At 36.5% G+C, this 16,632-nt stretch overlaps 1 protein-coding gene across 1 annotated transcript in view; it reads left to right on the forward strand.

Annotated features, from left to right (window-relative positions):
- The window catches only part of RXFP2 (relaxin family peptide receptor 2), a gene marked incomplete at its 5' end in the record, with an annotated part of 60,746 nt that overhangs the window by 20,153 nt on the left and 23,961 nt on the right, over positions 1 to 16,632 (forward strand). Inside the window, 7 exons of the mRNA XM_041767445.1 lie at positions 1,979 to 2,084; positions 2,937 to 3,008; positions 8,992 to 9,063; positions 9,690 to 9,761; positions 11,240 to 11,311; positions 12,357 to 12,428; positions 15,651 to 15,722. Of these exons, the coding sequence (XP_041623379.1) occupies positions 1,979 to 2,084; positions 2,937 to 3,008; positions 8,992 to 9,063; positions 9,690 to 9,761; positions 11,240 to 11,311; positions 12,357 to 12,428; positions 15,651 to 15,722 (538 nt within the window). The remainder of the gene's footprint in view (positions 1 to 1,978; positions 2,085 to 2,936; positions 3,009 to 8,991; positions 9,064 to 9,689; positions 9,762 to 11,239; positions 11,312 to 12,356; positions 12,429 to 15,650; positions 15,723 to 16,632) is intronic.

Raw genomic sequence — 16,632 nt, forward strand, 5'->3', positions numbered from 1 at the left:
TATAATGCATATATATTAAACACTATATTAGCATCATATTATGCACTTTATAATACCAGTTTATAATTACCACTTATATGCTTTATTATACATGCACTGTTATATCACATATAAAAATTAGAAATTAAAAAGATTAAAAATAAATATAACTGAAAGTTCTAATATTTTCTTCCTGAACTACAATAGGTCATCTTGTACACATCCCCATTATGGAGATCACTGCTGTACACAGTGGGCAACCACCAAAATTGTGGGCTTGTTTTCTTTTAATGAAGAGGAAGAAGCACATGATAAGAAGTGTTGGTGAGACTGGTTCTTCCACCAGAATTATAGCGAATGGATTAGAACAGTAGTTCTCAACCAATTGTCTGGAGACATTTGAGTTGTAATCACTTGTGGGTTGCTACTGGCATCTAGTGTGCAGAGGACAAGGATGCTGTTGAGCATCCTACCCTGCACAGGACAGCCCACCACAATGGAAAATGAGCTGACCCAAATGTCAACTTGCCAAGGTTGAGGAGAGAGACTGGTGAAAAAGATACTGATCATAATGTTTCCTACAATACTTCAAAATAATACTCAGAATCTGAGCTCAGAAAATATTAATGGAAAAAGTGAGACAGAGAGATGCAGGAAGCATTTCTGAAGAAGAATCCAGAGCTTGAGGGTATGATTGACTTGCAAGAGAGGGATCTATGTTCATATAGTTAGCTTAGGCAACAGGTTCAGCTTGGACTACATGGAATTCTTTATTGGTAAATAAGAATTTCAAACCCCAGGTCTTCAATCTAATAATGTAACCACTATTTTTAATGTCAATAAGCATTGAAGTAAGCATTTTGAACTTATCTTTAAGATCTAATCTAAAGTTATCTTTATCTTATCTTTATAAGCATAAACTTATAAACAACATAGAATATTTTCCAGAGCTTTATACACTACAATGCATCTTTTGAATTAAGCAGGTACTCAATAACCAAAATTCAGTGAAACTGATTTTCTTAAAGTTTGGATAAAAGTGATTTAAAGGAACCAATTAGAAAGAACATATAAAGACTTAAATAAGTAATAGTAAATACAAAAATTAGAAAACAATTCTCATATTCTTAGCTCCATCAAAACAAATACTTACAGGATCGGGGCAAAATCAAGTGTTTCATAAATATTGCTTCTCTCTCTCTCTCTCTCTCACACACACACACACACACACACACACACACAGATTGTCCCATGGGTCAACTTGGCCTGGTTTCTCCAAAGATTTCTCACTCCTTTTATATACCATTATCTTAATAATTATGTAAATTTCTTCCCAGTAAATTTTCTGAAGTTTTTTCTTCTTCTGAACGTTTCCGACAGATGGATCTTTGGTTTTCCCACCTTTATAGCTTCTCTACAATTTTTATCTTCCACTATAACTTAAGAGTAATGAAAAACAAAGAATCAAAAGAAGGAATCTGACTTGGTTGATTTCAATCAGGCCAATGGACGCTACAGCAGAACCTGCATCTCTCTCTTCTCCCAGCTCTAGAAGTTTGAAAGATGAAAAGAATGAAATTTCATTTTAATCAACAAGAATTTATTGAGCAACCTCTTTGTGTCATTCAATCCAATTAAATTGACTCAATTAGACCCATTACAGATTTACTCCATCATACTCATGTTTTCATTGAGGGAACTTAATCTTGCTCCACTGGAGGCTTTTGTGCCATTTATACCTTTCTGTGGTTTCTTTCTAATCACTTATTAAGTGCCTCTGAAATGACCACTGGAAGCTAGAACTGAGATGAAACACATTAGTCTCTATTTGACTAGGTGAGAATATTTTTTTCTTTTATTATGGGCCTGAATTAGTGCACCAAAGATGTAAATGTTATACATTCAATGAAGAGAGAACAATGTTATTTATTAGAGATAAAGTCACAATGAAAGAAAGGTGTTTTGTTCCCCAGTGAAATACTACTCTTTTGCTCCCTAGTTCTAAATCAGTATCCACAACCCTGTGACTGTAAAGGAACTGAACTGGAATGTATAAATGCTGACTTAAGGGCTGTACCAGTGATTTCCAGCAATACAACATTACTGTGAGTAGAATTCACATCTTGATGATATTTGCCTGTACAGTCATATGGAAACCATGTGGTCTAATCTAACCTTCCCTTGTTCTGTTTTATGTTACTTGTATATTAGCAAAATAATAGAAGTTCCCTTTAAACTGCCAGCCATCAGAGAATTCCTCATGCTTCTTCTCCAGGGAAAACAGATTTAAACAGTGAGTGTTAGATTAGCCTGGATATCATTTAGCTCACAAAAGTCTGTGATCTGGAGTGTTTATTTCCAGTTACTTTCCGGCTTATTGTTTTTACTGAACTGCCAGTACTGGACGACTAAAATGAAAAAAAAAAAAAAAAAAAAAGGAAGAGCACTAACTTATTCTATCTCATTTTAAATGGTGGTAATTGTCCAAGATTGCAAAGATATAAAAGACCTATGAAGCTGGCTGGCTGTATCATCACTGTGCAAGTTTTCCTGTACTTGGCAAAAGTGTTTTGAGAGCCTCAAGATCTCATTCATTGGAGTATGAATGAGTTGATTAGGATTTTCCATTGGTTTGTGTGGGTTTTTTTGTTTTGTTTTGTTTTGTTTGTGGTATTTTGTTAAATTACCCAGACAGTAAAGATGTTAAATCACCACAGACATTCCAGTCTATGATACTAACCACTCAAACTTGTCAAATGCTTGCAAAGTGCTTTAATTTGGCCTCATGGACTTCTCATCTCACACGAGGAAGTTCTCAGTTACTACAGTCATTTTCAAATGTGTATTAAGTAGCATGGAGTAGCATTAAATATCCTGTTTCCAAGTATACACTTTCTAGGGAAAACTTTGGTTGGTCATTAAACCCATAATGAAGTCTGCTTTACCTGTTATTTCAGGTCTCTTAAGAAAAACAAAATTCACAGTCTTCCAGATAAAGTTTTCACCAAATACACACAGCTTAAACAGATGTAAGTAGCTATTAAGTATTTTTATGAAGAAAGCCTTATGAAAACAAAATCCTGTTTTATTTAAGATGCCTTTTATCTTTAAGTAAAATGAAATATAAACTTGATAAACTTTATCATGAAATTTATTTTCCAAATGTAACTAAGATTAGGAAATTGAGCTTTGAAAACTAGCATATTATCTTTCCATTTCATAATTTAAAGTAGCTGAATTGGGGGCACCTGAGTGGCTCAGTCGGTTAAGCATCCGCCTTTGGCTCAAATCTTGAGCCCTGCTTGGAGTCCCACATCAGGCTCCTGGCTCAGCTTCTCCCTCTCCCCCTTGCTCTTGCTCTCTCTCTCCCTCTCTCTCTCTCTCTTTCAAATAAATAAATAAAAATTTAAAAAATTATTTAAAGTAGCTGAATTGATTTTATTTAAATTATTTTTAGAGAACTAAATTGAAGTTGAGATCAGGTATCTCAATAAGAAAACACATAGTTCCATGTTATTTTCCAAGATTATTCTGGAAAATGACCTTGTAGATTCAGAGGCACTAGATGAACTTTTTTAATTTAAAGAGGAATGTTAGTAAAGAATGATCAGATCATTTAAAACACATAATGATAGAATACAGACTATCTCCCAGGATAATAGGAACAAAATCATAATCTTAGTGAAATCAGTTATATTAGCATATTTGAGGAAAGAAAATATTAATAAATAGGGCATAGTCGGCAGTGAAGATATAGTAGTCAGTGAGAAACAAAGCACCAAGATGCTTCCAGTATCTTCCAAGAAAGAAAACCAGGATCTGGGAAATGTAATCCCCATAGACATCTCTACTGGGGACAACAGGGATAGATTGTTAATTTCCACCATAAACTTGCATGAACTATTTTTTGATGGAGATTACCTTTGCTTTGATTCCCTGCTCACCAAACAACATTATGATGACTTCATTAACTTCCAAAATTATTCATACTGAGGTATTTGGTCAGTTATCTTGGATAAGGTATAAGAACATTCTTATTGGTGAAATTAGATACCTCTTCTTTAAATAAAGAAATTGATAATATTCAACCTCTTGTGAATTTGGTTACTGTATGTCAGTTCCTCCAAGCCTAGTCACTCTGGGATATTGAAGAGATCAATTCTCTATACTTGCCAAGACAATCATTAGACTAGATTTAAAAATTAACAAGGTAATGTTGTAAGGCCCCTTGGCAGTACAGTCATATTATTTTATCCTTCAGTCTTCAGCATAGAAAGTTTCTAGAAATGTAAAATATGTTAAAATGTAGAATATAAAACATATTAAAAGGAATAAAAATAACCTAATCTTTTGCTGATCTTGGACAGACATATTTGGGTTGAAATGCCATCTACAATTCTATGCTGTTTATGAATTTAGGTATAGATTTTCTCATACAAGAAAAGAAGTCACTGAAGGAAGTCCATTAGTGAAGTGGAATCTTATGTGAACATAGATAATCATGCCTTGGTTTGATGATAGCCTTTGTAAATATCATCTTATATCTCTGTAAATACCATCCTGGAGCATGTGATCACGTTGACATCGTCACAAGGGAGTCACTCTGCACTGACTCTGGGTTTCCAGATTCCTCTAGAGAGGGAATCCTAACTATATTGCTGTTAATCTTACTGGAAATTCTTAGAATCACCACATGTTCATTCTATGAATCAATATTGTGCTTGCACTGCCTGAATAATGCTCAAGAGAGGAAAAATAACACCAGTGGAAAGGAAAAGAAAGGGGCTCATGTTGTAGAGTACCTGTTTCAATTCTATTATCTAGAATCATTGAAACTTTATGAATTTTTTAATTAAATTTTATTATTATTTTTTGGGGCAACTTAAGTCTGCAGTGGTTAAATGATTAAACTAAGATCTACAACCAAGAAGTGGAAGAGCCAGAATTAGAGCCCCTATCTTCTGATGCCCAATCTAGTGTTTATTTTATAATAATCCGGAACTAAAGATGGAAAGAAATCATTCTAGCATCAGACTAAATAGTGACCTAGCCCATGCAGAACTCCCTTTTCTACAATTTGTCCTCTAATTTGGGACAAGTTGACTGGGGAAGGCAGAGAGATCACCGGAAGATCAAACAAAGAAGAGTTAAATTTCAACTACTCAGACCAAGTCTTTCTGTGGACCGTTAATCTATGTCAATATTTATCTCTTGTAGCATCAGCTAGCCCACCTAAGGGAAGAATATGGGATCACTACTTTTGATAATTCAGGCCCCAGTATTTCCTAGTGAAATAAAATAGGAACTAACCTTAGTTGCCCAGAGCAGCTGGAAAATTCTTCAAGTAAATGTTCACTTCTACTTCATCTGAGAAAACCTAGATGCCACATCATCACCCAGCAGAGGCTCTCCTGATGCAAGCTGCTCTTTGATGCTTTCTAGGCAGGTTGATTCTCCTAGAGACCCAGAGAAAAGAGATAAGGAGACTCTCCTCAATAAACACTAAGTATCTATTATACGCAAAGTACAGCACAATTCCTTGAATACACTCAATCAGCCTTCCACATAACTTTTGGATATTTAAAGCTGGCTGTTTCACTCTTCATGTTCTGCAAGTCTCTTTGAGCAGAATTCTCCCCCAAAATGACTTGGTTTCATATCTGATCTTCATTCTGGTCACACTAATCTGTGCGCATTCACCTACATTTGCCTTGCATGCAGTATCTAGAATAAATGTAATACTATTACTGTGACATGACCAGAGCAAGGCAGGAGAAAGCTAGTAATATTTCCTTTCTAAATTATATGCTCTAAGCTTATATTTGCTTTTCTGGTGGCTACTTAGTGATCATACCTCTAAAATTCCCAATCCCGTGCCATAGGTATGTCTGTTAAGTGATGGCTATTCAATCCTGCATTTGTGCACTTGGCATTTGAGAGCTCATTGTGGGTTGATAAATTTTTCCCTATTCAGTTTCATCCTGTTAGAATAAGATTTTCTTATCAGACTGTGAAGAACTTTTTGGAAAATTCAACATATTCACTATTCCTCCCAACAGTCTGTCATCTGAAAATTAGATGAACCGCCTTTACCCAAATTATGAAGTAAAATGTTGAAGAAAACAGTGACAAATACTCTTTCCTAAGCCCTTCATCTCCATCCTTCAATTAATGTGCATTGTTCTTTATTTTGTCCATTAAAACATCATAAAACCAAAAAAAAAATAAATAAATTAAAAAAAAAAAAAACATCATAAAACCATTTGATCAATGCCTGGTAGACGTAAAAGCAATGTCAGCCACAGGTTTGTGTTGGACTGATCAGTTTTTCAAAGAAGAAAATCAAGCTGGTCTGACACACCCTGATTCTCGTGTAGCACCCAGTTCACTTTCTCTTTGAGGTATTAACAGCTGGTATGCTAAATAGCATGTTCTGTGATCTTGCCTAGAACCAACATCAAGCTTATCCTTCTATGCGCTGAGATATAGCCTAAGAGAGCACTGAATCTAACTTTGAGTGAGTCTGTGGTCTACAAAGCTTTAAATATTCAGTGAACTGAGGTCATTTAGGTATCCTGAAAAATGAATTCATAAATCAAAATGAAATTTTAGTTGCCAGATGAATAAATATTGTTCAACTTATCTGAATGCTTTCACTCTTGACCAGATTACTCATTTTAATAATTTTTTAAAATGTCAAGACTTTCTAACGTTGGGGGAAGAAATTTAAGATGAACTTTCAGAGAAATAAAATATAATTTATAACACTGACTAAAATACTTTATCACCACTACAATGAAAATCAACAGCAATTCCCCTCCCCATTGTAACATAAACCTTATATAAAGTCTAGAAATTCCTTCTTAAACATGGCTTTTGTTCAAGGCAATCATTGGCAACAAAATGTAGCTCAAGGAGTTGCCTGGCTCATGAATACAAAATGTTGCATTAAAAAATAGCCTATAAACATGCATATCATTAAAGCATTTATTTGCTTTAGTTTCAGGTACATAAATTCCTGGCGTTTCTGCTTGAAAAGTCCTGACAGCTGAAACAGCAGGAATTCATGAACCAGTAAGTTATTCTTAGAAAAGCCATTCAATATAAAGTATATTAAATGGGCTCATATCTCAGCTCTGTATGAAAAGAGGACACCACTTGCCAAATTGTCATGTTTCCAGATTTCCCCCCAATATTCACCAAGTTTTTATTCTGTAAAGAAGAAAGCAGATACCTCAAGATCAAGCCTAAGCTTGATCTAACTAGCCTAAGTCTGAAACAGAGGACTTGGGACTCCAGTTCTCTGTAGGGTGCCAGGAAGCTGAAGCCAAATCAGAAGACTAGAGGCTCTTCATTATTTAAGGAGTTGGAGTCTTAACTTGTGTCAGGGAAGGCAAATAAGCTATACATGTCCAATGAGTCATACAGATTGAAAGCAAAAGTCAAATTCACAATCTATGACTGCCTATCTCTTCAAGATTGACAATGTGTAGGTAAAATGTATATTGCATTTTTGAATTCATTATCGTGAATAAAATATAAATAGCACAAGTTAGGTAGTAAATCTTATATTTAAGAGGAACTTCAATATACCTATATTCTTTTCTATTTTCATTTACTATTGTAACATAATTCACTATATCAGTTTTCATTACATCACTCAAGGGCTCTGAAATGCTAAAAAATATTATCTATATAGATATTGATCTATATGGATTCATTCTATTCATAGCAGAACTTTAAAACCCGAAGCACAATTTATGCTGTGGTGGGAAGCATCTCCTCACAGACATGGTGCAGGAGGAGAAGGGTTGGAAAGGCATGAGGTCTCCGCGGGTTTCAAGTCTACTTTGTAGGGTTGAAACTGATGTTTTGTGTATCTATGGAGACAATGCATGTGCTCTGTCATACCAACATTTTCCACTTGGTGGTACACAGAGAAAATGAGAATATTTGTTTAACACTTAGGGTAATAGATGGGTTAGCAGATAACTGGGAGCTGATCTCGGCTTTGCCTAGCTACCTGAATGACTAAGGCCTTCAATATGCACACCTATAATGCCTTCAGGACTCAAAGCTGGGAAGCTTTGCTAGAGAATAGTTATGGTATAATAAAATTCAGAGTACAGTCAGATGCCAAAGGAGCACATGTTCTAGGAATAGTTTCCCAGTGAAGTATCATAACATTAAGAAAGTGTTGTGTAAGATTTTAGGAACCACATCAAATAAAAATAAGAGCAAGGGAAGTCATTCAAAAGACTATGTAGTCATTAATTACTATTATTTTAGCAAACATTTCCTGTTCCTAAATACCTTTAGATAATATGAATTCAAGGCTAACCTCCTGTTGTATAATAAGCACAGGAAATGGAAATTATTTTCTTAGTTACTCCCAACAGTGCTGTTATTGAATAATACTATATTGCTAAATTGCTTCAGTTAAGTAAATCAAGAGCTGTGTGTTGAAGTTAATGTACTAGCCTGGGTCAACTACTTATGCCATTTGTGACCTTGAGCACCTTGCTAACTCCCTTTGTACTTCTCACTCTGCATTTCAAAATAGAAAAGAATAAGACTTGCCCTCTCCTTTTTCAATGGGAATAGAATGAAGAGAAATGGGGAATTAAAGTTGGAACTCTGTGCTGAAAGAATAAAGCTCAACAGTGAGAGACTGGCTAGTCTCCCATAGGGGGCATCTCCTGCAAGTCAGAATAAGAAAACTGCAAAACAAGACCACTTCCCTCCTCAAACTCATCACACATGAGCTCAGCAGTGCACGCCGGAGATCCCCGAATCTCACTGCATAAGTGCTAGTGGGACAGAAGTACTGGTTAGGTTCACAGCCATCTGTCATGGGCAACGCCTCTACTGCCCAACATAAGAATAAGACTTGGGACTTTACAAGTCAGTTTTACAAACTCTCTTTAGATGAAGAAAGTGGAGACCACATTCAACGACTTGATAAAATACCTAAACCATAATCATATGACTCTTCTATCTTATTCCTACCAGATTTCTTCAGCATAATTGTATTACACACATATCCAGGAAAGCATTTTTTGGATTACATAATCTGCAAATATTGTGAGTAACTTCTTTATGATTATGAGTACAATTTTAAGTACAGATTAAAAGGGTAGGATGGTCCTTTTTGAAGGCTTGACTTGGCTATAGTGAAATGGGAGGAATTGGTTATCACGAAGTACTTAGTTATTATGCTAAAAGAATTATTAAAAGATTTCTAGTTTTACCAGAAGACAGTTATAAAGTTTCTCTTAAACCCTGTCTCCTCAAGTTTGGATCACTTCCACAATATTTTAGCTTTTTTTTTTTTCCTAACCCTTGCTAACTTACCTGTATATTTTCTTAAAATGCTAGTCTCCTAAGGATCTGACCAAAAAAGACAAAAGCAAAACCAAAATAAAACAAGAAACAAACAAACCTACCCTTACACTCTTAACAAAATATAACCTTCTAACACATTACTTTTGGCCATTTTACTGGTCCTGGTATTGTTGTTGCACACATTAGGCTTGTGGTTATCTTTATCTTCTGGTTGTTCCTTGACCTCTCCCCATCTTCTTATCCAGTTGAGTGCTTTCAGAAACAGATGTCCATACTCCATAATCATCAGCAGCTCATATTCTAATTATATGTGACTAAAATGGAGTATTGAGTTTGCCTAATTGACTTGTTCATGCTATTTATAGATACCTCAGCCACAACTGCATTACAATTCTCAGACCTGGAGTATTCAAAGACTTACATCAGCTAACTTGGCTGTAAGTATTCTAGCTTTTCCTTTCCCCGCAAAAGATCAGTCTTGATGATATACATCAATGCTTACAGTTTCCATCTATTTATGTATCTTGTTTATTATATTAATTTTTCTGTCACATAATCTGGAGCATTTTAACCAAGCAATTCAGATGATGGCATGCCAAATGGTAGTTGTGTTCAAAGAAATAGATGCCATGCTTTCTCAGGTAGTTTTTGGAGTCCATTCAGTGGACTTGCATATTTTGGGATGTTTAGCAGCATCTGTGGTCTCTACCCCATTAGATGCTGGTAGCATTGGTTCTCAGAGTTGTGACAACCAAAAATGTCTTGAAACATTCCCAGATGTTCCCTGGGGAAAAGCTGTTCTCCATTAAAAACCACTGTCCTAGAAAGTAAGTTAAGGATTTTTTTTATTTCCAGAATATTCATTAAAAAGTCTGAAAATATGGTAGCTTGTGGTGTTTCATCACTGTCCAGGCTGAGCTACCATCTCCATACTGAGGGGTCTCACATCAGATATTTGTGTTTTCATCAGAAAAATGAACATTGGGCAGTTAGGAGGCTCTATATGTCAGTTTCCTCATTTTCTGTAGATTGGCCTGGCCTCATGGAAAAAGCCAGAACTTTTACTTCATCTAGATCCTGTGTATCTGTGTATGCCGTGATCTTATGCTTAATATTTCAGGAAACTTTCTTAATCTTCCTAAGCTGCTTTTTTTCTCATCAGTAAATTACAATCATGGGTCCTTTATAGCACTATTGATAGAATTATATAAACTGCCACATGTAGAGCACCTGGCCTACAATGGGCACTCAATATCACTCCCTTCTTCAAATCTTACCCTCAGGGACCTCTGAGAGTAAGAGGAAATGGCACCTGGCTTCAAAGGCACAAGAAAACAGAAGGCATATTTCCCTTTAGTCTATTTCTTTCTAGGAAAATACCATATATAATTAGAAACATGACTTGAATATATGAATATTTTCATTCTTTCACTCTCAAAGCTTCTAATGAGTTTGTTTGTACAAACCTTATTAAATGCATCATTTAAGCAACATAAGAACAAAGAACCATTTGTGATTTCCTAAGTTTTTCATCATCCACTCTTCATTCAATCGTTAGGTCAAAGCATTCACTGAGCCCTATTCAGCCAACTAATTCAGCTTGTGCTGGATCCAAGTACCCAGAGGTGAATGGTGTGACTTGGGTCCTTAAGTCCAGCGGGAGGTGGATTCAGGCAGAGATAACAATGAGGACAGACCTCATAAGGGCTGAGAAAGGGGTGTTGGGAATGTGGAGAAAAGAGCCAGGGTGAAGGAAAGGCTGCCAGGGAAGAGGATGGGGGCCAAGTGTGGATGGGCAGGAAGGAGAATAGCAGGTGTTGGGAGAGACAGGATTGTCATGGGCCTCTTACTGTTTCTTGGTTTTATTTCACAAATGTTTCTAACATTGGAAATGTTTGTGATATGGTTTTTTCAGAATTCTAGATGACAATCCAATAACCAGAATTTCACAGCAGTTGTTTACTGGATTAAAGTCCTTGTTTTTCCTGTAAGTGTTCATCTACCTTTCAATACATCTGTCTATAAATTGCAATGACATCTAACACCAGATTACAAGAAGAGCTTTAAAAAAACTCCAGCCTGCCAACACATTTGTTAGTCAAAATCTTTCCTCTATATCCAGCCACAGTTACTGTTGTGACTTCCTGGCCACAACTCATGGTGTATGTTAAGCCTACTGATTGATTGCATTTTGATCTCCTTTAATTTCCTTTAATCCTAAGGCATGTTTTACTTTCAGTGGTTAACCAAAGATAGTATTCATTTTTATCTTCTAACTACATTTAAATCCATCAGAAGCTCCCGGGAGTTCAGCTCCAACTACATTTTTAACAGAGGGAAATGTGCCTTTGCCTAGTGAGAGTCACTAAAAATTCTAAAATCTTTGTCCTACCGACAGAGCTGTTCTCATAATTACATTCTCGCTGTATATTAATACACTGGAATGATTTATCAGCAGGGGATTATTATGTTTCTTTATAGGTGATCGTATAGCATCATTATTTTTCCATTTGTCAAAAGGGACCACAATATCATAAATTAATCGTACAGCTTAACATGCTGATGGGTTGTTTCCTTTCCCCCGGTGCCCCTTGCTATCACTTCTTAGATTTAATGCAGTTTCCGATGCGGCCCTTTAATACTGGAAATGATTAATGTTTCTCTTAAGAAAAAACTTTGGATGTAGGATTCTAGAAATGATTGCAAATTTGAAGTTTACAAGGAAAATTACCATGAACTTCAAAATTATTGCTCAATAAATACTTTTGTTTCATCTTATAAAATTAAACTGTATAATATTTATTCCCAGGTTGTATATCGTACTTTTGTGTTCGTAGTTTCCTTGACATCTGCTCCCTTATCCGTGCCATACACATAGCTAGAGACCATTTTGAAGAGGTAGTTATGTCTATATTCTTCACCCTGCTGTGTTGATTGTAGCATGCAAGTTTCCAAATTGTGGAAATAGTAAAAATGCTGTTCTTAAAGTGGCATCTCATTTTGTTTCTAATCAACATCTTCTTTGTGTAAAGGTCTATGGTTAATAACTACTTAGAAGCTCTTCCCAAACAGATGTGTGCCCAAATGCCTCAACTCAACTGGATGTGAGTATGCATTTAGGAGCTCATTTGTTCTTCATCCAGATGGAGAAAGCTAGACCTGAAGTTAATTCATGATTACATATAAAGCCCTTTGGCGATCTTCTTTCCCAAGCCCAAATCCAATTATTTTCTTTCCTGGTTGAAAAGAGAATTCCCATGGATTTGCAGTTCAGATTCACACTTGCCCCTTGATCACCCGAGTCCCACCACTTTCTATTTCTTCCTCGATCTAGTCTACTATCCTCCTCCTCCACACATGCCTTCCTTCCAGATGCTCTAAACTGCTGTAATCAATTCCCTGGGCACATATTATTCCTTTGATTTGAAAAGCTTCTCTCCCTTATTCTTTTGGTTAGCTCCACCATTTCGTTCAAAAGTCAACCTAAACATCTCTAGAAAGCCATCCCTGACACGCCAGCCTATTTCATTGACAGCCTCTGTGCCTCCTTTACACTAGGGACAGACTTTCACCATGCCACCTGGTCCCTACTCTGCACACCTGTCTTGGTATCACTATCATAGAACTGTGGGCTTATTTATGTGTCCCCTACCATTCTGTAAATTCTATAAGAGCAGAAACCCACCTTGGGATTTATATCTTAGCATTTGTCCAGTGACCAGTACATAACTGCTCAACAAACCCTTGTTAAATGAATGTTCTACACCATTTCCACTCCTTGTTAGCTCTTAACCAACACTTGTTTAAAACATGTAGTTAATTTGTTTCATGGCTTGGCTACCACTACTCACCATCCCCTGCCACCTTCACCTTCATGGTCTCTCGAGACAGAGAGTATTGTCACATGCAGTGAGCTCTTGCCCTGTAAAATGCTGATGGTACTGTCCCCCAGAAGCCTTCTCATTGTCATGTTAGGGGACTCAATACTCATAAGATGATAAAATTTTATTACCTCAGCTTTTAATCCTTTCTGAGCTAGTCTTACAATTACTTGCTACAAGTACTGGATGCCCTTGTGTTTGTTTACTGACATTTATTTATTTATTTATTTAGTATTTATTTATATACCTGTTACGAAAAGACTTTTGATGCAATAATGGTCTCATGTAAATGTGCCACTACTAAAAGGGAAATAAATAATGATCTGAAAAACATGAGAATAAAATTTGTCAAGAACAGGTGAAAAAAAAAACAACTTAGAGAACACATGAGCACATCCTCACAATGGGAAGCAAATAGGAAAGAATGAAGGTAGCAGAAAAAGGGCAGGGCCCCAGTCCTGCCCCCCAAAATGGACATCAGCAGCCAGGAGGAGATCAGGAACCAGCGTCAGAGTCCTGGGTTCTGGCATATTCATGGCCACTTGAGGCTTCCTCAAACAATAGGGAGAAATGTAGACACTCAATGAAAATATATCATTAGTGAGATTGAAAAAGGGTGTTTAAACCAAGAGGATAGAGAATTGAGAGGTCAGACCCCAAAAAACCCTTTAAGGCAGAAAACACTGTGCCCTGACCAGGCTTCTCCTCCCTCACTTGCCATCAGTAAGGCTATACTCTCAACTCCTTACTGTTATTTTGTGAAACGTAAAAACATTTCTTCCCATTCCATTTAACAATATTTAGGCTTTTAAGAGGGTACAGTGTTTATTATCTTAATCACAATATTTTAAGGCTGAAAAAATATCAAATTCCTACAAGACCACTTGGATAGCTACAAAGTAAGATTTAAAAGGAAATGACAAAAGGATTGGTGATTTTAGTGTTAATGTGCAAAATGTTCAGAGGCAGCAAAATAGCTATTGTCTTATATGGGGAAGATTGTAGGAAGCAGACTATAAAAAGAAGTTAGGAGTCTTGGCAGGAAAGTCACCTCTTTCTCATTTATTGGAGCTGCTGGAAGTGGTAATATCAGAGGGCTCCTGAGAGGGGTTCCCTGATTGGGTGGGATGCCAGTCTGAATGTCATAATTCTGCCAGTGTTTCTCCGGTGTCAGCACACATCACAAACAACATAAAGACTCTCTAAGACCTCAGTCCGTCTTACCATGACGTGAATGGAGCTAGAGAGTATCACACTAAATGAAATAAACCAGCCAGAGAGGGACAAATACCATACCATACCACTCATATGTAGAATTTAAGAAACAAAACAAATGAGCAAATGAAAAAAAGAGAGACCGAGAGATAAGCCAAGAAACAGACTCTTAACTATGGAGAACAAACTGATGGTTATGAGAGGAGAGCTAGGTGGGTGGATGGGTGAAATAGATGATGAGGATTAAGGAGGGTGCTTGTGATGAGCACCAGGTGTTGTATGAAAGTGTTGACTCACTATATTGCACACCTGAAACTAATATAACACTGTATGTTAACTATACTAGAATTTTTTTTTAAAAGACCACAGTCCTAGAGTAGGACTGGGGTGGAACCTGAGAATCTGCATGTCTACAAAGTTCCAGGGTGATGCTGAGGGCTGTCCCAGCCACACTGGACCAGCGCTACGCTCAGCAGCAGCATCTCAGGAGCATGGTAGAAAGATTGGTCATTTCATTTCTGGGTTTCGGCATCAAAACAAACAAACAAACAGCAGTATTTTGCTGTCGCTTTCCATCATGCAGATGGATACATATCCTGACTCTGGCATTCAGTATCTGAAAAATAATTTTGCCTGAGTTTTTCCTTCAGCAAAATAGAGATGAAAATATCTACCTGATGTCAGTGGAACATAAGAATATAAGGATCTATGATGCCATGGTTTAGTGTCTAGGCTTTAGATACAAACAAATCTGGGTTAGAAGGTCAATTCACCATTTACCAGCTGTGTGACCATAAATTAAGTGAATTCCCAAGAGCCTCACATTCCTCATATGTTAAATGGTGGGGTGGGGAGGGGATAATACCAACTTTGCAGGAGTGCTGTTATGCACTCAGAACAGTACCTGACACCATAAAAGTTTGATAAATGGTAGTTACCGCTATTACGGTGGCAATAGAATCATAATTAGTAGCATGGCATCTAGCACAGAGAGACACTCATGAAATGTTGGTCTGCCCTGTCCCTCAATTTTATTAAGTTCTAACATTAATTGGAAGGAGAAAAGAAGCATAGCATTAATTATATTACTAACTGTGATTATTAGGAAGAAAGCATAAAAATTGAAATGAGGTAAAAACTAAAATTCAGAAATGTTTTATCAACAAAAAGTGACTATAGACATGCGATTTGTGCAAAGACATTGAAAGTATGTTTCCTCCTGTCTTTTAGGGATTTGGAAGGCAATGGAATAAAATATCTTACGAATTCCTCCTTTCTGTCATGCAATTCACTCACAGTGCTGTAAGTATACAATGGGAATCGGTAAATGAAGGGAAACCAATAGATTTGGAAGTCAAAAGAAAACACTGATAAGGAATTTTAAAGTAGTGTTCCATTTACAGCCTCGATCTGAAACTGCAGTCCTAGAAAATGCACACATGAATTTATTGATTTTGATGGTGAGACCCAGCCTTCAATTTAGCTGCCCAGCATTTAGGTCTCCAGCTCTCTCCTTGCTGAAGGCAATCATTACTTCCATGCATCCTTTCTGCTGAGCTGGTATCTAACCCAGTGATCACCAAGGAAATGAGATAATGTGTGTGAAAATGGTTAGCTATACAACAATTAGTTGTTACTGCCTGATGGTTATCCCTTGATGTCCCTCTCTCTCTCTGGAGAAAAAAAATAATAATTTTATTCATAAGGGAAGGATATCCAATACATTCTGATTTGCCAAAGATTCTGACTGCTGATTCTGATTGCTGATTATGTTAAGGGAGGTAGGGTATGCACATGGATTGGCTATGGCACATTTGCACTAGTAAAAACACAAGAATTTTCCTTTGGTTTTAACCATAGTTTTCCACATATAGTAAACAGTTAGTAATGTTTGATGATTGCACACATGGTTGGAAAAGAAAAATTGGAGTATATTTATTTGTAGTAGCCTAACCACTGTTTTTCAACAATCTAAGAGATAAGGTTATTACCAGGCTACATATTTATCAATCAGATTGCAGACTAGCATATTTAATGAGAAAAGAGGGACTATCCTATTCAGGATATGCAATGAGTTTATTCCTTTTCTCATGGATAATGAGAGAGAATACTGGTAAACTACACAAATTCCATTGACATCTATTTTATAGCCCATGTAGCTCTTGAATCACTGTCACACTCATGATTGATTCCATTTAACACTTCAGTAAGA

The sequence above is a fragment of the Vulpes lagopus genome, chromosome 8 (genome assembly GCF_018345385.1).
Source record: "Vulpes lagopus strain Blue_001 chromosome 8, ASM1834538v1, whole genome shotgun sequence".
Lineage (NCBI taxonomy): Eukaryota > Metazoa > Chordata > Mammalia > Carnivora > Canidae > Vulpes > Vulpes lagopus.